Source organism: Miscanthus floridulus, chromosome 6 (genome assembly GCF_019320115.1).
Source record: "Miscanthus floridulus cultivar M001 chromosome 6, ASM1932011v1, whole genome shotgun sequence".
NCBI classification, from domain to species: Eukaryota; Viridiplantae; Streptophyta; class Magnoliopsida; order Poales; family Poaceae; genus Miscanthus; species Miscanthus floridulus.
In genome coordinates, this window is record NC_089585.1 from 36,417,178 (window position 1) to 36,444,616 (window position 27,439).

General features: G+C 43.6%; 1 protein-coding gene and 2 non-coding genes across 3 annotated transcripts; all 3 read left to right on the forward strand.

Moving 5' to 3' along the window:
• The first annotated feature begins 991 nt into the window (after positions 1 to 991).
• On the forward strand, positions 992 to 3,924 carry LOC136458078 (uncharacterized). Its single transcript, XM_066458083.1, has 5 exons — positions 992 to 1,153; positions 1,392 to 1,547; positions 2,046 to 2,097; positions 2,171 to 2,237; positions 3,539 to 3,924. Exons 2-5 carry the CDS (start codon positions 1,392 to 1,394, stop codon positions 3,627 to 3,629), a joined length of 366 nt encoding a protein of 121 aa, XP_066314180.1. The 5' UTR covers positions 992 to 1,153; the 3' UTR covers positions 3,630 to 3,924.
• A 2,064-nt stretch (positions 3,925 to 5,988) lies between these two features.
• On the forward strand, positions 5,989 to 6,086 carry LOC136462120 (small nucleolar RNA Z101). The gene has a single exon (XR_010760639.1). It is a non-coding gene; the product is annotated as a small nucleolar RNA Z101 (small nucleolar RNA).
• Positions 6,087 to 6,244: 158 nt separating this feature from the next.
• LOC136462122 (small nucleolar RNA Z102/R77) lies at positions 6,245 to 6,330 on the forward strand. Its single transcript, XR_010760641.1, has one exon. It is a non-coding gene; the product is annotated as a small nucleolar RNA Z102/R77 (small nucleolar RNA).
• Positions 6,331 to 27,439: the final 21,109 nt, after the last annotated feature.

Genomic DNA, 27,439 nt, shown 5'->3' on the forward strand with positions numbered 1-27,439 from the left:
ATCGCTTCGATGATTGCTATTGTACTTGTGCTCTTATAAACTGGATGGTTCTGTTACAAAACCCATGACAAAACAACTTCGATTTTAAATGGCAAGATTTCCTTTTTCTAGATTTTGCATCTTAGAAATTCATAACATTTTTATACGAGCTCAAATGGAGAACAAAATTTGTATGAAATTGTGAGATCTACAATTTTTATAGCTGTTGGTGATGAAATAATTGATATAATGTTCAGATCTTTATATAAAAAAGGTAATGAACTATAAAATTGTATATATTATTCGATATCAATATTTTTATATAAGTTATATCCCCATCCTAGGTCATACTAAAATTTTATGTCAGAAATTAATAACATTTTTATGTGACCATGTATGGATATAAATTTATATGAACATTGTGAAACTCAAAAAGATATACGGCTTCACGGCTCGAAGCATTTCCATTTGAAATCATCTTAGTGACGCAATAGGTACAACTTTATGCAAATACACATCTAAACATAGTATCAATTATTTCAACACTAAGAAGACTTCAAATTTAAAAGTTATAGTCATTGAGCTCTTAAATTTTCATATTTATTTTATCTCCACCCATGGTTATATACAACAAAGTTAAGACCTCTTAGGTACATTGTGTAGAAAACAAAAATCTTTGTCATTTGAAATAGCGAAAACAGAAATACTTCCTTGCGTCCTAAAATACTTAACTTATAGTTTTCAAATTTTATCCTAGAATATTTGATCTTATAGCATCCCACACCTATAAGGTCAAATATTTTGGGACAAGGAAGTATTTATGTTTAAATTGGCAGAAATTTTTTGTTAAAAAAATGACAGAATTTAAATCCTCCATTTCTATTGGCAAGACGAGTATATTTTGCAAACTTTGATTCGGACAATTATTATTAAAAGACAGATTAAAAAATCTCATCAAAATAAAAAGAAAATATTTTCCCAGCTGCACCGGAGGCCCGGCCTACTACTATGTGACATTGTCACCTCTGCTATTTCTTCACCCGTTCACCCGCGTTCATCCGGCCTCCGTTAAATCTCTCTCCCTCCCGGCGACGACCGGGCGACAGCCGCTGCCTCCCTACTCCAGGTCCCCAGGTCTACGTCGGACCCTTCGCCGGCGACGAGCACCCACCAGGTATGCCCAACCCTTCTTCCCTCCCTGCTGCGCGAAACGGAGCACCCAAACCCTAACTAAAGCTATTTGCATTCGGATCTGATCTAATTACAAGTGTATATGTATTATATGCCTACTGAGTACTGACTTCGATTTTTTGGGCAAAATTATCGTGTGTACACCTTGTCTCGGGTCCGCCCCTGTTCTGATTTCTGGAGAACAGAGAGATCTGTCACTGATTTCGCAGTTCTCTTGTCAGATGGCGAGCACAGGGCGGTCGATGCTGCTGTCCCTGCTGCTCTTCGCAGTGACGCTGTCACTGCTGGAGATGTACAGAGCCAAGTTCGCCTCGTCGGAGCTCATGACCATCGCCGGTGGATTCGTCTGCTCCCTCCTCTTCCTGCTACTCCTCACCGTGCGTTTCCCCTTCTAGTTCCTGTTGTTTCTAACTTTCTTTCTCGTTCCGAATGGTGCATTTGTATAGAAGCCACTGCCCCTCTTTCTGATTTGCTAAATTGAAGTGGTAGAAACTTGTATGGCCACAGTGAAGTAGTAAATAAACATAGGGCGTGTTTGGTCTGAGGAACCACCCGTCGTAAATGAGGTGGTGCACCATGAATTTATCCTGTGAAATTTATTTGGTGGGATGACTCCATCCTCATGCTTAGGTCGTGGTGGATCAATCCATTTCATTCTAAAAACCAAACAAAAAAGTGAGTGAGAAGATGATAACCCATCCCATTTCTCAAACCAAACACCCCCTTAGTAAGTTGGTGTGGGTCAATCCATTTTATGGTTACTTTTGTGTTATAACATTAATTAGTTCTGGATTCGTCAGCTCTTCATCAAGAAGTGTGCTTGCTACTTGGAATTTTGCCTTATTATGAACTGATAATTGGAACAACTATTGCAGTTTATTGGAAACTACCAAGAAGCTAGTGGAGATAGAACTGGGTGGGGTGCAGGTATGTGTGGCATATGATCTCTCATATCTTCTCGTAGTCTTTATTTTACTTTGATCACTGTCGCTCCTTGCAGTTGTTGTAGCACAACTTGTAGCTCTTATTGTAGCTGGCACTGTCCACCGTGTCTGTATCACAACATGGTATGTTACCTTGAACACACACCACTGATTTTTTTTACCAGCCATTAGCATTTATTCTGCCGCATGGATCCATCAATGCTTCCTTTCTGCTAAATAAGGAATTTGTTGAGAACCTGGCATTATCAATAGGTGCTAGTTTGAACATTCTATTGGAATGTTCGTCTATGAGGTTTTCTTTTTTCTGATGTCAGAAAAAGAAAACAAGTCACTTGTTTGGGTAAAGGAGTTGGAACCTCAAATTGTTAATTGAGTCATTTGCAAAACTTAGTTTACTGTTATTAAGGCATACATCATATTCATTTGATATATATATTTCTTGTGAGCCTGGGATTTTTTTTCTGGTGCTGTCATCTTAAAGTCAAAATGCACAGTTCACATGTTCAACCTCAAAACTACAGTCTAGTGTCAACATAGATAACATACATTATGTACTGGTTGGAAGTTGGAACTGATTTCTGGTCACCAGCCAGAGAATCAAGTACATTATGCAATGTCTGTCCTTTGTTCGCTGTTGTTAACTGTGTTATGAATACTAACACTAGTATTTTTGCATGTTGTGAAAACTATAGAAAATGCCTCGGTCTGACTATACTGCTATTCATGAGTTTGATGTTGTTCGATCCAAAACAGATGCCTAATGTGGTCAGCACAATGTTTAAGTTTGTAAGGCGGATGGCTAGTTGGCTAGTAGCTGAGTAAAATCCATTTTATACAAAATGATATATTAGTGATCCTTCTGCAGTTTCAGATTTGCAGTTTTAGGATGCTAGCATTCTCTGGTATACTTCTAGAATCAGCATTTTGCCCAGTAAAAGTGTGTTGGTGGAAAATTATTATAATATCTGTGGTTATTTGCTTTGAAAGATCAGGCAGCAGATAGACACCATTGCCATAATAACATAGAGTATTCATCCAAGACCCTAGCGATTATAGTTTTCCTAATTTTGGTGCTCATTCACTCCCTTATTACAATATATGTGGTTATTTGCTCTGAAAGATCGGCCAGCAGATAGACACCATTGCCATAATACCATCCAAGACACTAGCGATTATACTTTTCCTATTTTTGGTGCTCATTCGCTCCCTTATTACAATATATGTGGTTATTTGCTCTGAAAGATTGGGCAGCAGATAGACACCATTGTGACAAATACCATAGAGCATCCAAGACCCTAGTATTTATACTTTTCCTATTTTTGGTGCTCATCCTCACCATTAATCGTAATTATGTGTTTTTTTTCTGCAAGTTCATGCTGCAAACCCCGTGAACAAACTAACCCTGTTGGTCCACTTTGCTGCAGCTTCCTGTTTTCAGCCGGACTCCTTTACGAGGTTGACAAGCTCTCTGGCATGATCCTTGCAAGGAGTGATTCTAAGGTGAGGCGGCACTAAAGCACAGAAGATGCACAGAAGAGATGATATATTCATGTACGATGACGTATTTTGTATGTCAAACTGGAGTGTTAGTTCGTGCCCTCCATCGGAGTTGAACCCATCAGGCCTTTTCTGCTAGGCATATATATAGGGGCTCTGGATTCTGGATACTGGTGCGTTTGCACCGAGGTCACATTCTGGTGTTTAATTTACCACCTTTTGCCGGTTCCCGGTTATCATTTTCCATTCGCCATACTGGCGGTGCATTGCACCTATCTGTGTGTAATATGGTTTTGCCATGTTTTGTCGCTCATCTGTTTATCCACGCCGTGTTTTTTTTTTTTTTTTGTCGTGTCTTTCGATGAAACGCGAGGACTGTAGACTCGCTTATGGAGTGTATGAGGCTGGCCGCCTGGCTGGTGAGCAACAGCCTGTTTGTTTCGGCTGGATTGGCTTATAAGCCATCGGCTGAAAGTACTGCTGGTTGGTTTGGCGTGAGAGGAAATATTGTTGGCTGGCTGATAAGCAAGGCAGTTACAGGCTGCAAATTGGCGCTGCTGTGGGTTGTGGCGCTGGGCCTAGCCGGCTGGTGCGGAGAGGCGGTTGGTTTGGCGTGAGAGGAAATACTGTTGGCTGGCTGATAAGCAAGGCAGTTACTGGCTGCAAATTGGCGCTGCTGTGGGCTGTGGCGCTGGGCCTAGCCGGCTGGTGCGGAGAGGCGGCGATGGCCAATCCAATGGGCGGTGTGTGATCCGGAAACAAGGGCATCCAATCGGCACGGGAAAATTAAGAAGAATCTATATCTAATATTAAAGAGGTAAAATTTCTTCTCACTCATTTTTTTTTTCGTCCGGCCTTCCTTTAACGAATCCTAATCCAATTAGATCTCTCTAATTCCGAATAATTTGAATAGGAATCTTAATCAAATACAAAAAATATATATCTATAGATATTATATATATGTGAAAGTGAAAATTGTTTCTATTTGTGTGTCGACCGCTTGAATATATGTTTTGGATAGTTAGAATCCTAACCAAATAGATCCATCCGATGAGAATGCGAATAGAAATTCTAACCTAAATACAAAAGGCTAAAAGTTTTTTTTTTTTTGCCAGGTCACGCACCAAAAAACCTAACAACATAAGGCAGAAGTCATGTTTTATAGCAGCCGTATATACAGTGCTCAAACTATTTCCGTGTGCGGTGGAACCGAAGGTGTGTCCTATATACTGCTATCTGTTTCCTGCCATAAATAAACTATACATCGGCTCTAATTTGGTAAAAGCTTATTTAAACCGAGTCTTTTTTTTTTTGCGACGTTATTTAAACCGAGTCGGGACCTTCCACGTGCACGCAAACGACCAAACCAACATGCAATCGTTAGACTTGGCCATCCAAAGTCCGTTTTTTTTTTTAATCTGGGTATATTTTTTTATTAAAATAATCATCATCTGGTGTGCGTGTTGATCTTTCATGTCCTTGCAATTCTTGCCCTTCTCTTTACTCATGTGTAGTCGTGTAGATTCTAGAGTACGAGGCCTACATGTTTCTCGTCTAGATGTATGTCACTTGCATATCGGCTCTTGCTTGCATGTTTGTTTCTTGTACATGCGCAGAAAATCATCAACGCCTTGTCACCAGGATTCAATCTACATATGATAACCCGTTATTATCTTCGTCTTTGTACTGTCCATTGCTCATAAAACTATATACTGAAACAATTTTGACTGCGAACAAGTGTATCAAATAAAAAAAACAAAAAATGAATTGGAGCATATTTACAATTTTCTCTTAATAATGAAGCCTAAAAGGAGGTGATCCAATTAGGTCTAGGCCATGTTAAATTGTTTAGTATTTGTTAAAAATATTTAATTATTTATTGGAGTTGGACATGCATATTCTTTTTTATCATGTTGCAACGTACTAGCATATCTGCTAGTAAATAACTATTAGGAAACATAAAGGGCCGAGAAAACCTGCCGAGCCAGGTTAAATCTGGCCTGATCCATTTACTCCGCTACGATTTTCTCCAATGGGCTTCAGCCCATACACTTGGGGTCTGGGCCCTGAATTCCCCAGGAGCCGCTTCGCGGCGCCCTCTCTGAAACCCTAGACGGCTAGACCTTATATCGCTATATATACCCAAAATCGAGTGAGGGACTCAGGGACAGCACCACCGTAGCCGCCGCCGCCGCCGCCTCTGCCCATTTCTTCCCTCCTTGGCTCCTTTGGCATCACGTCCGGCTGCGGCGGTTTTGACTTGGACAGCTGTGGTCGCACCCATCTCGCCCTCGTTTCAGCCTTCTATTTTTTTTTTAATCTCGTTGTTCGCTTCTGTTGTCCGGCGCTGGTTTGAGGAATTTTGGGGGCCGTTGTATCGATGCAGATGAGGAGACAAGTTTTAATGGGTAATTTGCGTCTGAGGCATCTCTGTGATGTCACACCCTTTTTCACCTTGGAGATCTGATGCATCCTCAGTTGCTCCCTACGGCCCCTTGATCCGTCTGCTTGTTTGTGCTGAATTCTGATTCCGTTTTTTGCTTTGGATATCGCTTCTTGATTTGTGTTTGTGGTCCTGTTTTTTTCTTTTTTTTTTCTCATATAAAATTCTATGGTTTGTTTTTGCGGTGAGGAGATGATGTGATGATCGAATTGTTTCCCTATTGGTTTGATTGGCCGCCATGATGGCTCAAACTGTATTAGCTCTATCTGATCATCTCCTTCGCGATCTGATTTCCATAACCATCGAACCATCTAGTTAATTACTATTTCCTAATTGTTTTAGGAAAGGGAAAATTGGTTTCGTGGCACGAAAAGACGCTTGATCCAGAAAATACCATCGAAATTTCGTCGCACGTAAAATACCATTAAAAATGAGCATATGTTTCCGCAATCTAGCACTATGTAACTTTCGCTGTTAACGTCGTCGTTTGTTGGAGTCGATCCAAGGCTCCATCGAGGACAGCGCCATCGCCCCAGCTCGTCTAGGTGCCGGACTAGTACAGGAATGAATTTTCTGGCCATCGAGGCCAACGCAACGCGGTGTGTGGCATCCTCAAGAGCAACTACTTCATCGCATGCTGGGGGAAGGGCCACCGCTTCGGCACCGGCGGCAGTCTGGTCTACAACAGCACCATGCCCGGCGCCAGCGCGTGCAAGAAGGGCTGCCAGTGCGACATCATCTCTGGCTACGGCACGCTCTGCGGCACCGGTGGCGCAGAGGGCGGCGAGGAGCTTGCCGTCTGCTAGGCCTGCGAGATGCCACCGAACGCTTCTGGGAGCTTCATTGCCAACGGCAGGGCGAGTACAGGACTAGCTGTCGCATGAAGCCACAGCCCGAGCAGCCCTTGTCACGCAGTTCAGCAGCAGCAGGCCTATGGGCATGTCTTTGCTCTACAACTACGCCTGCCCAGGATAATGTAGTGTACAGGTTATTCCACACGCCCTCCGATGGTTCCTGCTTGTTATTAAGGCTGCGTTTAGTTTACGAAATAAAAAATTTTGTATGTCACACCCGGTATTTTGGGAATGTTGGAAGGGATTTTCGGATACTAATAAAAAAACTAATTACATAGCTCACCTGAATTGTAGCACTTATGGCTAATCATGGACTAATTAATCTTAAAACATTGTCTCTCGATTTTCAACCAAACTGTGCAATTAGTTTTTTTCGTCTATATTTAATACTCCGTGCATGTGCCGCAAGATTCGATGTGATAGTTTGGGGTGAAAATTTTTTAGAACTAAACCAGGCCTGAGTGAGACGAAGGCATCGACGGTGCCAACAAACGACGTTATCAGCGAAAGTACTAGTGCTAGATTATGGAACGAATACTCACTTTCAATGGTATTTTACGGTGTGTTAAACTTTTGATGGTATTTTTTGGATCTCCTGTTCTTTTGGTGCTATGAGAGTGTTCGGCTGGCATTAAATTGGTACTGTAGCAGCTGGAAAACACTGTTTATGTTGAAATTTAGTGAGAAAAAACATTGCTCCAGCTGAAAAAAAAAAGGCCAGCCAGCTGAAGCTGACCAGCCGAACACGCCGTATGAAACCAATTTTCCCAATAGTTTGACATTGAAACTTTTAAGTGACTATTGCTGGTTTCACTATCCTTTTTATTATTGGATACTCTCTATGTCTATGAAAGAATACAAAAGAATGTAATTATGGAAACGTGCCAGCCAAACTAGTCCAATTTTAACCGAGTTTATACCGAATAGTATTAGCATTTACGTCTCGAAATAAATTTATTATGAAAATATATTCTATAACTAATCTAATGATGCCTATTTTGTCTCATAAGTGTTACTCCCTCTGACTCAAATAAATAGATTCCTTTGACCGATTTTCTAAAATAAAACATTAATATTTACTAGATTTATCATAGAATATATTTTCAAAATGTGTTCATTTTATGTTATAAATGTTACTCTTTTCTATCAAGTTAATCAGATTTTAAAAAGTTTGACCGACACGGATTCTAGGAATTGATTTATTTAGGAATAGACGAAGTAGTACTTTTTCATATAATTTTAGTCAAATTTGAAACTGTTTGACATCTCGAAACATGAGAACTTTTTTTTTTTTGGTGGAGGGAGTATAAAACTTCAATGCCTGTCGCACAGTTTACGTTCAAACGTGCTCTCTTTTGCCCGGAGAGATTAAAATTTATGAATAATAAAGATATTTTGAGGTCCATGCCTTAAATAGATGGCCATTGAATTTGTGAGCTTACCAGTGGTAGGTTTATCCAGTGGGCCCCCATCAGAGTTCAAATCATGGTGATCGCACATTTTTCTAGAAAATTTTCAGAAATTTCAAGGTACAAGCACGCGTACCTGTTAGGTGGTACTGCGTGTTTCCTGTGCACCGGAGGCGACGTCGCCTCCTGGCCCTGTTCGCTTATCTTATAATCTATACTTTTCAGCTTTTTTTTTTAGTCGGAACAGTTTTTCGGCTTGTTTTTTCAACGAAACAAACGAGGCCTAATCTCTTCTTTATGTGTGTACACGCGCACGCGCGTGTGTGCGTGTGATGTGAGTGTGGAGTGTGTGGGTTGTACGTCCAAAGTTGTACCGATAAAAAATTATTATTTAATAATCATAATTATATATTATAAAACAAATTATGTGCAATTTGAAAGACTCGGCAGGCATAAAAGTATTATGACCAAAATGTTGGGACTTTGACATCCTGTCGTTGGACATCTTTCGGCACCGCACCTTGGCCTGTTGGATAACCCCAAGATACTGGGCCTGTTGGATAACCTACCCCAAGCTACTGGGCCTGCTGGATAACCTCGTAATTTTGGGCCTGCTGGATAACCTCGTAATTTTTTTCATGGCTTCTACAAGCATTTCAGTAGCTTGCTCGAAAAAAAAAGCAAGCATTTCGGTAGCACGTTGTCAGAGGACATAATCTCTTTGTCCGGAAAATAAAATAAGTAAATCGAAAAATCAATAATTTTGAGTTGTACAAAATATTATAAAAAATACTAATACTTATGATGTCAAATAATCATTATTAAGTTAACCAATATTATACATCTCATAGTAAACCATGTTAGGTGGTGTTTGGTTGCCCCTCCTAAATTTTAGTCGTTTTCCCATCGAATGTTTGGACATATGCATGGAGTATTAAATATATACTAATTATAAAACAAATTACATAGTTTGTGACTAATTTGCGAGACGAATCTTTTAAGCCTAATTAGTCCATGATTTGACAATGGTGTGCTACAGTAAACATGTGCTAATAATGGATTAATTAGGCTTAAAAATTTTGTCATGTGGAGTATTGATGGATTATGTAATTTATTTTTTTATTAGTATCCGAACACCTCATGTAACATCCTTCCGACACATCTCCTAAATTTTAGTCAGTAGATCCAAACACCACGTTAGTACTATAATGAAATGTAGCCTGTTCGCTTGCTCGTAAACGATCGTAAATTTCCAGCCAGGAACAGTGTTTTCTTTTCACATCAAACCAGCCAGCAGTAAATAATCCACGATCGTTTACGGCCTCCCGAACGGGCCAATGATTGGTTGACTTCTCGATGTGCACCTACTTTGAAAGGAAGCACTCCCGCCCTTGATCCCTTCACATAAGATGCAAGGTAGGTGTTTTGTGAATTTGCTTAAGTTTGACTAACTATTTATCAGAGAATATAAATAATTATGATATTAAATAAGTATGATTAGATTTATTATGAGATGTATTTTTATAATATATTTATTTGAATAACAATAAAGTTTTTACCTATATATTTAGTCAAAGTTTAGTCACTTCAGCCAGAATACGTCCTTTTTTTTGACAAGGGTAGTACATGGCATTGTATGATTAAAATGTACCATGTGAATAATATATCAAACTTATAATATTATGTAAATTAAGTACTTGTCAGCCGCTAGTCACACCATCTGAAGGCACTTGCAATGGACTCATAACCTAGCTCTAAATATTTTTTTCATATTTTAGTAGAAGAAGGAGAAAAGCTAGCTCTTAATTAAGAGCCAGACTCATACATATATTCTAAGAATATATGAAAGTGTTACGTAGATCTAATCATACTATAAATCATTGCTAAAACCTAATCTTATTGGAGAGGTTGGCTTAGGAGCCAGTAACTCTGTGTGGGTGCCTTGGGAGCTCACGTGGACTGTTGAGATATCGTGGAACATGATCGTTAGCGTATTTGCGGATGCGGTGGCCGGTGGCCGGAGGTGTAGCGTCTAGTCGCCTGAAATCGTGATTAGCGTGATTTCTGTCAATTTTGGAAGATAAACGGCATGTGTAGCTTCTAGTCGCAAACGACTTTTGAAAGAAAAATTTACAAAAGCTAAATATATCAAACCAACTAACACTATAGAAAACGGGTTCTTTGCCGAGTGCCGCACTCGGTAAAGAATTCTTTGCCGAGTGTCGGGCACTCGGTAAAGAAGGGCACTCGGCAAAAGTCTTCTTTGCCGAGTGCCAGGCTCTCGGCAAAAGAGCGGCACTCGGCATAGGCTGCTCCGCGTAACGATGTTCGGCCACGTCCTTCTTTGCCGAGTGCCTACTGTTAGGCATTCGGCAAATTTTTTTTTTTGAAAAATACTGTGCCGAGTGCCCCTGGACACGACGCTCGACAAAGTTTCAATATTTTATTTTTGAAATGTCTTTGCCGAGTGTCTAATTCTTGGCACTCGGCAAAGACCCCCTTTGCCGAGTGCCATGCCCCGGCGCTCGGCAATTTTTTCTTGCCTCCAAATTTTTTGTGTAGACCTTTTTAAGTACCAGGAACTCCTCATTAGAATTTGGAGATTTTTTTTTGTGGCTTTTTGATATATTTAGTTACTTTATTTCGTTTACTTGAATTTTTTTAAAAAATATAAATTTGAACTGCACGTGGTACAAATAATATAATTTAATGATTCAAAAAATGATAGTCATGTTACTGAGTATAGTGTGAGGCCGTATCCAGGAACGGACCCGAAATTTCGGACATCTTATTCACGAAACATGACCGCGAACTTGCGTGCGAAGTGTTTTTAAATTCTATAAAAAGAAAACAAATTTTGAAAATTATGAAACTTGTTGAGATGTCGTGATATCATATGTGGAGGCTATGATAAAAATTTCAGAAGATTTTGTGCATGTTGTCACGTACGATGCTTACAAACCAAGCCACCGGCCGCGCCCGTGCTGCCCACGACGCCAGGCCGCCCGCACGCCCGTGCTGCCCGCGCCGCCCGGCCACCCGTGCGCCCGCCAGCCATCGGGCCACCACCGACGCCACGCGCCGCTGCCCTTCCCCACGCCGCGCGCCGCCCGCCGTAGCCCCTCCCCGCGTCGCGCGTCGACGCCTGTCCCCGCCCCCACGCCCGTGTGTGGCCGAGCGTGGCCAGCTCGCCCACGCCGGCCCGCCAACACCGACGGGTGGAGGAGGGGAGGAGGAGGAGGAGGGGGGGGGGGGAGGAGGCGAGGAGGAGGAGGAGGAGAAGGAGGAGGAGTAGGAGCCGGCCCTGCCCCCGGCCGCGCCCCGTGGACCGCCCACCCTGACGTCGCTCGTGCCCGACCCCGTTCCCGACTCCGGTGACCCTAACCCTGACCCCGACGCCGCCCGACCCCGACCCCCGACGCCTGTCAGGTATGGCCTGTCTCTTGTTGTTGTCGTGGTAGTGATAGTTGTAGTAGTATTAGTTGTAGTAGTAGTAGTAGTATTAGAAGTAGTGGTAGTAGTAGTAGAACTAGTGGTAGTAGTAGTAGCAATAGTGGAAGTAGTAGTAGAAGTAGTGGTACTACTTGGATATATTCTTCTGTATGGATTGATATCCAAACTACATGGCTTCTGTTGAGACATATGTGCTTGTCGGCCATCGTGCCGTTGTTTTTTGCAGGTTTTGGAAACCTCACCGTGCAGGGGAGGTTCTGCCAATTTTTTTTTAAATGATAGTATTTTGTTCTATTTTTATAAAGAAGAGCCCATCGGAGCCGAGTCGGAGTTCCCATCGCCGTGCCGGTCTACCTGCACTACGTCGCTTCACCACTGCATCGACCCGCCATGGCCCCGCTAGCCTGACTCCGCCGCCACCCTAGGTATAACCCCTCTTTCCGTATCATGGTCGTAGATCATGTAACCCAGTTAGGCATCTCCCGTTCAAAAGAGATACGGTTGGAGGTATGCAGATCTTTGTATATCTATGACCGTATCTGTTTTGGATTGTCTACGTTTTTTGGACAGCCCGCGGATGCGTAGATGGGTTAGTTTCCATGGTCTACTTTGATCTGAGACAGAGTTTCGGCATCACCTTCCTGTTGTTCTCCGGATACGCACTCTTCTTTGGCAGGACGTGTATCTGGAGAATAGCGGGGAGGTGCTGCCAAAATTCTATCTCGGATAGGAGTAGAGCATGGAAACTAACCTTATCTATGCATCCACGGGTGGGATTAGGACCTATCCTCACCTATTAGAAAGTAGGAACACCATGTAGATGCAATTGATGGTTACATTACTCGCTGATACATATGTTAGAGGATGGATGACCGTCAGTGGATGTACACGGGCCAAAGAAGTCAGAGTGATTACACCACGGAATGGATGAACAGGACTAATGCTTTCTTGAACAGTGCATTTAGCAAGGCTGCTAAAGGACATTGCCTAGTTTTGTGTTCCTACAGCAAATGTGGAAACAGGAGAAGGGTAAACAAGATGGAAATGGGTAAACATCTTGTGAAGAATGGATTTATGTCGGACTACACCCGGTGGGTCCACCATGGTGAAGCCCATCGTATGAGAGAGGAGGTGGTGAGACCACGGGTGGAGGCTTTTGATGCTGATGCCGGGGTAGCAGACATGTTAGATGACTTTCACCAAGGACAATTCGATGAGGGACGTGAGAAGGAGGAGATAGAGTGAAAGGTCCTAATGGCTAGAGGGGGGGGGTGAATAGCCTAATAAAAATTTCTACAACAACACTTAACCAAATGGTTAGACAATTATGAGGTGAAGCGAGTGTTGCGCTAGCCTACTCAAAATGCAAGCCACCTACCACAATTCTAGTTTAGATAGTGTCAATTCACACAAGAGCAATAACACTACCCTATGTTAGTGTGCTCTCAAAGGCTAACTAAAGAGCCACACCAACCAAGCATGCAAGCTCTCACAACTAGCTACACTAAAGAGCTTATCAACTAGTTTGCGGTAAAGTGAAGAGAGTGATCAAGAGGGTTATACCGCCGTGTAGATGAATGAACCAATCAATCACGAAGATGAATAACAATGATGACCAATCACCTCAGAATCAATGATGAACACAATGATTTTTACCGAGGTTCACTTGCTTGCCGGTAAGCTAGTCCTCGTTGTGGCGATTCACTCACTTGGAGGTTTATGCACTAATTGGCTTCACACGCCAAACCCTCAATAGGATGCCGCACAACCAACACAAGATAAGGATCACACAAGCCACGAGTAATCCACTAGAGTACCTTTTGGCGCTCCGTCGGGGAAAGGTCAAGAACCCCTCACAATCACCACGATCGGAGCCGGAGACAATCACCACCTCCGCTCGACGATCCTTGCTGCTCTAAGCCGTCTAAGTGGCGGCAACCACCAAGAGTAACAAGCAAAATCCACAGCGAACCACGATCACTAAGTGCCTCTAGATACAATCACTCAAGCAATGCACTTGGATCACTCCCAATCTCACTATGATGATGAATCAATGATGTAGATGAGTGGGAGTCCTTTGGCTAGGCTCACAAGGTTGCTATGTCAATGAAAATGTGCAAGAATGCTCCCTTGAGCCGGCCATGGGGCTATAAATAGAGCCCCAATCAAATAGAGCCGTTATACCCCTTCACTGGGCAAAACGTGCTCTGACCGGACGCTCCGGTCATACTGACCGGACGCTGGCCCTCAGCGTCCGGTCGCCCGATGGACGCCACGCGTCACCAGCTTCAAACGCTGTTTGTCAGATTCCAACGGCTACGAAGCTGACCGGACACTCCGGTCAAAACTGACCGGACGCTGAAGCCCCAGCGTCCGGTCGTTTCCAGTAAGCTCCCCGAGGCATGTTTTTTCGACCGGACACGTTCGGTCCACCTTGACCGGACGCAGACCAGCGTCCGGTGCTCAACCCTACCCACTGTGCCGTCTGATAGCTCGACCGGACATAGGCCTTCAGCGTCCGGTCGCTGAGTGACCCAGCGTCCGGTCAGTAGACCGATGCCAGCATCATTTCGATCAACTCCATTTCAACTCTAACTTCTTCACCCTTACTCAAATGTGCCAATCACCAAGAATTTTGCATTCGGCGTAATAGAAAATAGACATTTCATTTTTCCAAAAGTGCCGAATCCCGCCCTTGATCATCGCCATGCCATCACCATTGTCATGCTATGATCTTCATTAGCTTCTTCTACTTGAAGTGTGCTACCTATGTCATGATCACTTGATAAACTAGGTTAGCACTTAGGGTTTCATCAATTCACTAAAACCAAACTAGAGCTTTCATGGAGGCAGCCACACAGGCGTTCTACGACATGATGGACTCGGCACAGAAACCCCTTCACGATCGGTCAATGGTGTCTCAACTATATGCCATTGGACGCTTAATGGGGTTAAAGTACGAGTTAAACTTGAGTTGAGAATGCTTCGATAAGATGTTGGTCGTGATTGGCACCCTGCTTCTGAAGGGCCACATTCTGCCAAAGAGCATGTATGAGTCACAGAAACTCCTTCGTGCATTGAAGATGCTGTATGAGTAGATACATGCTTGTCCGAAGGGGTGTGTCCTATTTAGGAAAGAACACGAGCATGCAAAGTTCTGTTCAAAGTGTAAATCCTCTAGGTACCTTGAGGTAGACTCTGATGATGGCTAGAAGAGGCAACTTACGATCCCCGTGAAAATCCTACGGTACCTTTCGTTCCTACCGAGGATCCAACGGCTATACATGACCGAGAAATCCACGAAATAGATGACATGGCATAAAAATGGCAAATGGTACAATACTGACAAGATGGTACATCCATCCGATGGTGAAGCTTGGATCTGCTTTAATGACAAACATCGTCACAAAGCAGATAAGGCTCGTAATGTATGTGTCGCGCTGGCAACAGATGGTTCAATCCTTATGGAATGATGGCTACCCATACACATGTTGGCCCATCTTCGTTATCCCCCTTAATCTCCCCCCCAGTGTCTCCTTTCAACGACATAACGTATTCTTGTCGTTGATAATTTCTAGACACCTAGGGAGTAATATAGGTGTGTTCATGGAGCCTGTGTTTGATGAATTGGTCCATGCTTGGGACGAAGGGGTATGGACATACGATCGAGCTACAAAGACAACATTCAAAATGCACGTTTGGTACCACTACTCCTTGCATGACTTCCTGACATATGGGATATTCTACGCCTAGTGTGTTCACGGGAAGTTCTCATGCCCAATATGCAAGGAAGGTGTGAGGTTCATTTGGTTGTAGAAAGGTGGCAAGTATTCATCGTTCGATAGACATCGTCAATTCCTATCTCTTGACCATCCATTCAATAAGACATCAAGAATTTTATGAAAGGTGTCAAAGTAACAAACCCTGCATCGCGGATGATGACTGGTGCCGAGGTTCATGCTTCGATAGATGCTCTCGTGTGCAATGAAGAAGGTGGTTTTGTGGGATATGGTGAGCAACATATGTGGACTCATATCTCAGGCATGATGAGGCTCCCCTATTTCGATGACCTTCTTCTGCCACATAACATTGATGTAATGCACACTGAAAAGAATATCACTGAAGCACTTTGGGCAACACTCATAGACACTGAAAAGTCTAAGGACAACCCTAAGGCTAGAGTAGACCTAGCAACGTTGTGCGATAGACCAAATCAAGAGATGTAGCCTCCTAGTCATGGCAAGACCTGAAGAAGGCCTAAGGCCGATTTTGTCTTGAAAAATGACCAAAGAAGGGAAGTACTTGAATGGATCCAGATGCTAATGTTCCCTGATGGGTATGCAACGAATCTAAAGAGGGGAGTGAACTTAGGCACTCTGCGAGTCAACAGGATGAAGAGTCATGACTACCACATATGGATTGAGCGGCTTCTTCCGACGATGGTTTGAGGCTATGTCTCGGATCATGTCTGGCAAGTGCTGGCAGAGTTAAGCTACTTATTTCGCTAGCTTTGTGCCAAGGAGCTCTCTCAGACCGTCATTGATGACTTGGAAAAAGCGGCACCCGTGTTGCTCTGTAAGTTGGAGAAGATCTTTCCACCCGGCTGCTTCTTGCCAATGCAGCATTTGATTGTGCACCTCCTATATAAGGCACGAATGGGGGCCCGTGCAGGACCATTGGTGCTATCCAATCGAGAGATGTCTGAAGACTCTTCGTAAAAAATGTAGAAATAAAGTCAAAATTGAGGCTTCCATTGCAGAGGCATATATTCTAGAGGAGGTGTCGAACTTCATAGAGAAATACTACACTGAGAACCTTCCTAGCGTTTATAATCCACCCCCTCGTTACAATACTGACGAAAATGAATCGAACCTCAGCCTTTTCCAAGGGCAACTCAGAAGCGCAAGTGCTTCAACCACTAAGCAATTAAAAAATGAAGAGTGGCGTAGTATCATGCTATATGTGTTGACCAACCTTGTCGAGGTGCAGTCGTTCATTGGGTAAGTTCTGAACGAACTTGTTTCATTTCGCCATATGTCCTTGTTTCTTTGTCCAACCCCCTTATTTCTCGTTGGTACAAGGAATTTCTTCGTCAATCCTGGCATGGATCAAGGCAACCTACCCTGCAAGAAAATGATACCCTTCTTTCACAGGGTACGGGACCAGAGAGCCCCGATTTCATTTGTTGGTTCAAACAGAAAGCCCAAATTGATGCGCCTATAAGTGACGAGCTGAGACAGGTTGCAAATGGTTGTGCCGTTAGGGTCAAGTCATTTACCAGTTATGACGTGAATGGATATCGTTTTCACACAGCAAGCTATGAGCAGAGTCGGCCCAATCAAAAAACCACAAACAGCGGAGTTGTTACGCCCGGCACTGATGGACTCGACTATTATGGAAGAATTAAAGAAATCTACGAACTATCATTCTATGGTCCCAAACCTCTTACTCCTGTCATATTCAAATACCACTGGTTTCATCCTGGAGTAACGAGATGGACCCTTAAGCTTGGGATAGTCGAGATTCGACAGGATTCCATCTATCCAGGAAAAGATGTCTACATTATGGCTCAACGGGCCATCCAAGTTTATTATACGTCATACGTGTGCAAAGACATCGAGCATCTTAAGGGTTGGTCTATTATGCATAAGGTATCACCATATGGTAAACTACCTATCCTAAATGATAAAGATTACAACTTTAACCCAAACACATATGATGGAGAGTTCTATCAAGAAGAGGGGCTACAAGGGAGGTTTGACACAGACTTAACCGAAGAGATAGGAATAGAAGTAGACAATGAAAGGGATGATGACGAGGACGCTAGAGACGAGGTGCGAAATCTGAAGGACATACAAATGCTTGAGCGATTATGTTTAGGCAATGACAATAAAGACAACATTCCTCCTTCGGATAGTGTTGATGAGTTGGACAATGTTGATAGTGATGACGAGACCTATGATCCAGCTAATCTCAATCATGAAGATTATTTCTAATACATGTAATACTATATTTTTTGTAATTATATTTTGTTCATTTTTGCATATATTTCTAATACATGTATTACTATGTTTTTTGTAATTATGTTTTGTTCATTTTTGCACATATTTCTAATTACGTCTTGTTTTTCTTTTTTATTGTAGGTGATTGAACAAAGATGGCGGGCGACCGTCATAGGTCCGTGAACTCGATTTACCAAAGACCATGCCGGCTATAGGAGGAGGCGGAGGGGGCGGCGGAGGGATCGGACAAGAGGAGGAGGAGGACTGCCAGCCGTAGGAGGGGGCAGTCTCCTCCCAAACCGCACGAGGAGGAGGCGGCGCCCGTGGACGAGTTGGACGAGGAGCTAGTTCGGCAGACGGACGAGGAGGAAGGGCCACATGAGGATGACGAGTGCGAGGCGGCAGGCACGGGTTCTGCTTCCTCCGACTCCTCTTTGAGTGTCTACTTGCGAGGTCCTGTGAGCCTCCCACAGATTCCGCTTCCTCACCAACACCCAGTGATTCGCCCCGAAGGGCAAAAGTAAGTAACTTTATATGTTATCACCACTACTTCATATGATATGATGAAAAAAAAACTAATAATTTTTCTTAATCACTTGTGCAGGAACTGGGTGGTTGTGTCGGGTGGTAGCGCATGGCTAGTCAATGGCATCCTGGGTCTTCTATGCAGACAACACTTCCCCGGCATTGTCACGTACGCATCGAAGACAGAGCCGGCCTACTCATTTGACCACTACGCCATCGCCATTGATGCGGAGTACCCCAACAAGACGGCGCGGGTGAAGACAGAGTTTTGGGTAAGTCTCCCTCATACAACATTGCTCAATACGTCGCATTCATTGGACTTTTCTTGAAATGATGAATGGATACATCGCTTTTGTATGCAGACTTATTACAGATGCGAGGAGAGATTTGAGGCTAGGACGGAGCAGGTGACTACCAAAGCCTGTAAAAACTTGTCACCGACATGCATCACAAGGCACGCATCTACGCCATTGTAACCTACTACGGGTCGAAGCTTAGAGAGAGGAAAACCAAGAAAGACGCAAGAGAGATACAGCTGACCCAGGAGCAGTACCTTGAGGTAAATGAAGAACATCAATATTGATTTGTTTTGAGATTAACTTGGTTTAATTTGATCTTCTTATATGTCCAATACTTGATGACGTGTAGATGATTCCCTGCTAGTGCCAAGCGTATCCCAAGTGTTGGGCGATGATGGTGGAGAGGTGGTTCACGGAGGAGTACCTCAAGATGCATAGGGATGCCCGAGACCATCGTTTGCAGATGCAAGGTCCAGCACACCATCAAGGCAGCCTCAGCCTCGCTGGATACAAACAAGCATGGGTACGCGAATTCATTTATCTATTATGACGCTTAGTTCTGCCTGATTTGTAATCGTTGTTCTGTTTTTCTCGCAGTCGACATCACATAGTGGTCAGGCTTGCTTGGACTTCTAGGCATGGTGTATGGCCCACAAGGGCAAGGCGACGTTCGACGTCTCCTTCAACCTAGAGGACCCGCCCGAGTACACTGAGGTGGCGAGGTCGCTCCATAGGCCAGACCACGATCCGAGCACCCAGAACTTCGATGGAGAGGCCGTCATGAGGGTGGGGCAAGGCAAGAAGCATGGGCGGTTCTGGCTTGACGACAGCGTTATCGACACGGTCTCTACTCCCTCTCTCTCCTAGATCTGAGCACGGAGCACGAGCGAGAGCCCGGCTATTCGCACACGGCCGACCTCTGCACAGCACCAGGTCGATGCACTCGAGGTTATTCCTGTTTTACTCGTTATACATTGATCTTTACACACATTAATTAGCTTTGCATTACTGAAACATTGGAGTGAAATATTGCAGGCCCGACTGGAACAAAAAATGAGGCAACGTCAGGAGCTGGAGGTCGGGCACCAGAGGATGGAGGCCTAGCTGGAGGCCGAGCGGGCTGAGCGGAAGGTCAAGCGGGCCGAGCGGCAGGCCCAGGCGCAGAGGCTAACGGACAGTACGGAGTTCCTACAAGGGCTTGGGCAACGTGTGGGCTTCTCTCTGCCAGCTGGACTATTGGTTTCACCTCTGCCTCCACGTCCTGCAGCTCCAGCTACTCCTGTGAGTATGAAAGTTTTTTACTTTCGCTTGTGCTTTGCTTGTATGGCCTCTACCTTCCTAGATTAGTTATCCAAATAATCTTGTCTCACATGCAATCTTTTCTACTTTGTGCAGTCTTCATCTGACGGTAGTTCGAATAATCCACCTTATGCACCTCTGAATGATGGAGCTGGGCCTTCACCACAGTCGCAGTGACCGAGATGAGTGCACGTTGTATTTTTTTCATTTGTTGTTCACTTGGTGATGGACTTATGATATACTTGTGATGCACTTATGGACTTTGATGGACTTGTAGATTTATTTAGATGGACTTGAGCACTTATTATTATATATGTGATATATATTGTGATGGATGTGATATGTGTGGATGGATGAGATATGTATGTGATGGATGAGATATGTATGTGATGAATGAGATATATATGTGATGGATGAGATATATATATGTGATGAATGAGATATATATGTGATGAATGAGATATATATGTGATATATGTTTCTATGAATTTATTTGTCATGATGGAATGTAAAAAAAAAATTAAAAATTACCGTTTTTGGTCACTTTGCCTAGTGTTGCACTCGGCAAACCCTTTGCCGAGTGCCATGGTCACAACACTCGGCAAAGCTAGAAAAATAGGTGCTCGAAAAACCATTTTTTCAGCTTTGCCGAGTATCATGACCATGGCACTCGGCAAAGATTTTTTTTAAAAAAATATTCAAACTTTGCCGAGTGCTGGCCAGAGGACACTCGACAAAAAAAATTAAAAAAAATTCAAACTTTGCCGAGTGCTGGCCAGAGGGCACTCGGCAAAGATTTTTTTAAAAAAAATCAAACTTTGCCGAGCGCCGAATAGAGGGCACTCGGCAAAGAATTTTTTTTAAAAAAATAAAAAAAAATCTTTGCCGAGTGCCTAAAGGGTTGGCACTCGGCAAGGCGACCGTCAACGGGACCGACGCCGTGACGGTCGTTTTTCTTTGGTGAGTGCCCCCGGAGCTCTCGACAAAGCCTTTGCCGAGTGTCTGATAAAAGACACTCGGCAAAGAGGCCTTTGTCGATCAATTTTTTGCCGTGTGTTTCTTTGCCGAGTGCCGCACTCGACAAAGGTTTTGCCGAATGTAATTTGACCTTTACCGAGTGCCTCAGACACTCGACAAAGAACCTGAATCCAGTAGCGTAACATACAATATTAACGTCCTAACAAAGCTACGAGTCAAATCGATAGAGGCATAGTCGAACAACAGAAGACAAGAATCTTTCGCCTGAGTTGGATGGCTGTAGTGTACAAATCGAACACAACTCTTTCTCTCTCTTCTCAGGATTCGACTTTTCGCTGGTATGAAGAGCCCTTGATGCTTGTATGATGGAGGCCTTAGCGTGTCGCGATGGGCTCAGGCTTGCTAGACAGCACGGCGAGCGGCAAGTGGTGTTGGGAACTGTCTGTCTAGAGCTTGTCAACCTATGGAAGAGGAAAGGGTCACAGCGATCTGTAGTTGATCCTATTCTGAAGGAGATTCAAGAATTGGGGCTAGGCTTTCAGGAGTTCTCTTTTACTTTTGTTAGTAGACGTTGTAATAATGTTGCTCATGCATTAGCTAAACAAGTCACTAGCACATATTGCATGGAGATGTGGCATATGTCACTCCATCGTGTGTAGTGGACAAGCCGAATATGGCTTTGGCCCCGTTCGCTGGTCTGAAACTTAGTTGAAACTGACTGAAAAACACTGTTCCGGCTGAATTGTTATGAGAGAAAAACACTATTTTAGCTGAAAAAAAGAAACCGAATAAACCGAATATGAGATAAACCGAACAGGGCCGTTCGAGGCCGCAGCCGATTGATTTTAATGAAAGGCAAGCCAGTCAAAAAAAAAAAGAAAAAGAAAAGAGCTACAAGTCGAACAAGTATATCTTCTTTACGGTAGAAGGCAAACCTCAAAGTGAACAGTTACATAATGAAGTTGGTGGAACAGGACCAAAAAATATCGAGCAAAACAGTCTAATTAAACATGTCCTGAGATACAAGAAGATTCAACGCTGAAGAGGAGACATTACTCGATGTCATGGTCTCATGGATGAGGAATCTTCTTATCGATTTATCAGAGCACGGGTTTTTCCTTAATCAAGTGATCAAGATTCCTCGTGATTCTCAAGCCACGTGGACGACCACCAGCCCCAGGTGCGTAGATGGGTTACCCTCCAATTTGATCCATTGAAAAGGATCGTGTGGTTACCCAGCCGGTAAGCGTTCCTGCTAATGCACGGCACCGGTTACTTTTCGGGCAACTGATTAGGTTGTTATCAAGATTCTCGTCTACTTATCTATGACTAGGAGACGTTATTTTAGAACAATTCATATTCATATATATCTAAAATAAAAAAAAAATCTTTTTTTCAAATCTATGTAGACACTCATGTACGTGCATACACAATTATATTGTATGCACACATCCTATTTCTAATTTCTATAAGTACTTTCAAAAGTTGAGCTTGTAGACCTCGAGATTAAATGATACCATTTGTGTCTCTCGCTATGAATATGCAAATCACCTACTACTGAAGAAAATAACATCATTAAATCTCGAAATGAAAAAGATTATAAATACTGCATCAAACAAAGAATTTAAACCTTTAGTAGACATGTTTAGTCTTGCTATTCATGTATAAGGATTGTTTTCTCCCATCTATCAATTTTGTGTTGCTCTGGTTAGCTATGAATAATGAAATTCGCTGGTTTTTGTTGGGTTCACACAACAAGGGCAGGGGAAAACCCATTATTGGCAGAGTATATAATTTGGGTGGTAGAGATAGAACCACGGAATTTCGCTTGAGAGATGAATCGAGTACCAATATAATTGCAGCAGGTAATCAGTGGAAGGGAAGCTGCTACTGCTACCCTCTCGGTCCATTCATGTAAATGGACGGCTAGCCACGAGCTCCTGGTGGCCTGCCAGTGCGCTGAGTGATAAATCCATGGCAGGAACCTCTCACATCACAGTTCACAAATTCACAATAGCTTAGCATGCTAACGAATAAGCAAATAAAAGCTCAGTTAAACTGTGTTCACAAAAGCTTTTGATACAGGAAGAAAAGCTTCCAACTATATGTGAATCCCTCAAAATAATAGGGGGAAAAAACAAGCAGATGCTAACCTGCGTGCCTATGGTACCATCCCTGTACGAATATAATGGACGGTGCACCAGAAATGGCCTACGACTCGAGGGAGCGACAAGCAGGTGCAGCGGTGTGGCTCCGGACACCGTGGCATGCACGCAAGGCTGCCTTTCAAGTTTTGCCATGCCTGACCGCACCGTGCTTCCACCGCTATCAAAGCCGTTGGGTGCGAGTGGTCACACTTCAGTGACAATCGACAGATCAGGCATAATGAAGAATGAATTATTGCGACTCGAGGGAGCGACAAGCAGGTGCAACGGTGTGGCTCCGGACACCGTGGCATGCACGCAAGGCTGCCTTTCAAGTTTTGCCTGCCTGACCGCACCGTGCTTCCACCGCTATCAAAGCCGTTGGGTGCAAGTGGTCACACTTCAGTGACAATCGACAGATCAGGCATAATGAAGAATGAATTATTGCCAGTCCAGTGCTTGGAGCTGATGAGATCCCATAAAAGAGGCAGTTCAAAAACACAGAACGGGTAGAAGCAGGTGTTAGATTGATCTCTTCCAATTAGTCCAACGGTCAATTGGCCTCTTAGATCTGCTCCTTGATCGGGGCGCCCAACCGCTCCATGGTTGGTGGGCCCCTATCGCATAGTGCCATAAAAGGGGAGATGGGGGCCGGGACACAAAGCACGAGGTTCACCTGAACCGCCAGACACCCCACCTACATCCTAACCCTAGCCGATCTAGAGAGGGTGTGTTGCCAGCGACGGAAAGCTCCGCCATCGGCCACTGCCGCCACCGCGACAGCGTCTTCACCGCCGGGCTTGACCGCGGCACCGACAAGCGACTCCATGGTAAGCTCGTCTTCTACGAAGGCGGCCGATGGTTTGCACCTCCGTAACCCCTCTCGCTCTCTCAGTCTATCTGTAAATCCCACACTACTTCATGTTCTCGGACTTGCTATTTATCCCAAATGTCATTATACATGCTAGATCTATGACTAGATGATCCTATCAATTTTATCAATGGTATCAGTCGCCTAACTAGGTGTAGATCTAGCTTATCGAGATAGAAAACCGAGTAGAAGAAATTAGAAGAAGGTGATTCAAATCGGATCGAACTCCAACCCGAAACCCTAACCCTAGAGTAAGGACGAAGGAGGGGAGAACCTACCTAGACTCTCCGCCGCGCGCATCACCACCGCCGTCGCGCGGGTAGAATCCCGCCGTCACGCGGAAAAGAATTCCGCCACTGCCTCGTCGGCGCGCGTGGAGAAGCCGAGCCGCTCTTGCCACCGTCCGCGCGAGCCCCGGCCGAGGGCATCGTCACAGGACCGCTCAACGGCGCTGCGCTCACCCACTGGGGAGCGCCCGCTCCGGCGAGGGGACCCACGGCGGCGCTAGTAAGATCTAGGGTTTAGGGAGAATCTCACCACAGCGCGTGTGGGGGATTAGGGCACCGTCGCCTAGACCGCTCGATGGTGACACACTCAGCCCAGGGCGAGTGCGCGCGCCGGCAAGGGGACCGGCGGCTACGCCGCTCCACTGCTCACTCCTTTTTCCTCTCCGTGCATGGCACTGAGAGAGAGAAGGCGAGCGAACGAATGAATTAGGGTTAGGGCATCCGCGCCGCGCGCGGGCCGTATTGTATCCGCCGAGAACGACAGACAATCGTCCGATCACGATGAACGACTGAGAACCATCGGACCGGATTTGGCCCAAGCGGGATCGCGAATTCCCGACCTAAGCCTAGGTTGCGCCCTGGACGTAGGGGAGCGAGCGCGAGCGTGCTGTGCTGGGCCGAAGATGGGCCTCGAGCGTGGGCGCGCGGGCGGTATTTCGCCGCTGGGCCGAGCACTGTTTCAACGGGCTAGGCCAAAAGAACAATAGAAACTCAGTTATTGTTTTACTCATTTTTAGAAGCAAATTTTGATGATTTTGTCCAGTTTCAATCTCTGTCAAAATTTGAACCAATGGGATAATTTTTTTAAAGAGTTGATTAGTACAGTTAAATGCTTCTAAAAAGTAGATAAATAATTTTTTTATGTTTTCGCTGCAATGTTAAAGGTTATTATCTTCTAATTAAATTCGAACCAACGAGAGAATTTAATTTGAAGAGTAGTCATTTTTTAGTCAGTAAATTATAACATTGTTATTTTTCTCACCAACGTTGATAATAGCAATATTATAATGTTTATTCATAAGTTTTTCGTGCATTAATTATATTTCTGCCCAACGGTGATATAGAATTAGTGTATAAGAATGTTGTATGTTTTAATTTTGACCAACGTTAAATTAAAGTATGCAATTATGATGTCATATTTTCTCACTATCTCTGACGGTGTTTTTCAGGACTCCAACCCAATGGCTTTTATCTCGCACATACCGCCTCTTGAAGGGGGGCAACTACAAGGTATGGCAAGAGAAGTATGAACTAGCACTTGCGCCGTCTGAAAATGACCTAGCGCTTACCTCTCCATGTCCTACTGAGCCAGTGGATCCGGTGAGGGAAGATAATAAGATTGATGCTGATTTCACTGCTCGGCAGCGAGATCATGCAGAAGTGCGGATGAAATATGATCTCAAACACAAGAAATGGGACATTTCAAACTGCAAGTGCTTGATGGTGGCTAAGTCCACTATTTCAGATGCGATAAGAGGATCTATCCTAGATTGCGATATCGCCACAGAGTATCTTAAGAAGATGGAGAGTTAGTTCACTGACTCTTCAAAGGCTTATGCCAGTACTTTGATCAAGAAATTGTTCGATGAGAAATACACTGGTGACGGTATCAGAGAGCACATATTGAAGATGAGCAACATGGCTTTGAAGCTAAAGCCAATGAATTTGGGGCTCAAGGATGAGTTCCTTATTCATTTGGTTTTTTGCTTCCTTGCCCAAAGAATATGAAACTTTTGTTGTGAACTACAACATGCAGCCTGATAAATGGGATATAGAGAAGTTCATTGCAATATGTGTTCATGAAGAGGAGAGGCTAAAAAGCTCATAGGGTGACTCTGCTAACCTTGTGAAGGACAATAAAAAGAAGAATTTCAATATGAATGTCAAATCTCAAGGGAAAGCCCCTCAGAATGACCACCGTCAGAAGAACAACAACGCTCAAGTTAAAAAGGATCAGTGTAAATGGTGCAAGAAACATGGACATTACTAGAGGGACTGTTCAGACTTCCTGAAGAGCATTCTGAAGAGAGGAATTCCGTATGAGGAGAACCCTGCAAAGAGGAGAAAGAAGGATTAAAGTAGCAAATAGAGTTGAAGCTGAAGTTGAAGCCATAGAAGATCTTTCTCTAGAATTAGATGATGGTTTTACACTGCAGCTTTCAGATATTCTTTATGTACCCTCTTTGCGTAGAAACTTAATAAGTGTTTTAAGATTATATGATGATTGATATGATTATCATTTTGGTAATGGCAAATGTAGGATTGTGATGAATAATAAGTGTGTTGGTCTTGCCTTCTGACAAGATAAGCTTTATTTATTATCACTTTCTGTGAATGTGAATAATGTAAGTACTGAGAATGAGAATGCCTCTTCGTCTATGAATGCAAGTAATAAGCGGAAGAGAGTTCATGATGTATCATCGAAATTATGGCACTGTCATTTTGGCCATATTTCGAGGAAGAGAATAGAGCGATTGATTAAGAAATCAATTCTTCTGCCTTTAGAATTTTCAAATTTAGAGCAATATATTGATTGCATAAAAGGAAAGTACGTTAAGAAAATAAAGAAAGATGCGCAGGAATTTTAGAAATAGTTCACACAGATATATGTGGTCCTTTTTCTGTGAAGAGTGTGGATGGTTATGATTCATTTATAACATTCACAGATGACTATTCTCGTTTTGGCTATATTTATCCAATTAAAGAAAGGTCGGAAGCATTAGATAAATTTAAGATATTTAAGGCTGAAGTAGAAAATCAGCACAATTTAAAGATTGAGGTAGTAAGGTCCGACCATGGGAGAGAGTACTACGGTCGACACACTCCATATGGCTAAGTTCCTAAACCCTTTGCAAGGTTCTTATAGAAAATGACATAGTAGCCTAGTATTCTACACCGAGCGAGCCTCAGTAGAATGGAGTAGCTGAAAGACGCAACCGTACCTTAATGGATATGGTGAGAAGCATAATAAGTTACTCTACCCTACCAATAAGTTTATGGATGGAGGCGTTAAAAACTGCCATTCATATACTTAATCGAGTGCTAAGCAAGTCGGTGCCCAAAACACTGTATGAGTTGTGGACAGGAAAAGAACCCTCACTTAACTATTTACGTGTATGGGGTTGTCCAGCTGAGGCAAAAGTTTTTAACCCAAACATTGGAAAGCTAGACTCCAAGACAGTCAGTTGGCATTTCATTGGCTATCTAGAAAAGTCAAAAGGTTATCGGTTCTATTGTCTTGATAGACAAACAAAGTGTGTACAA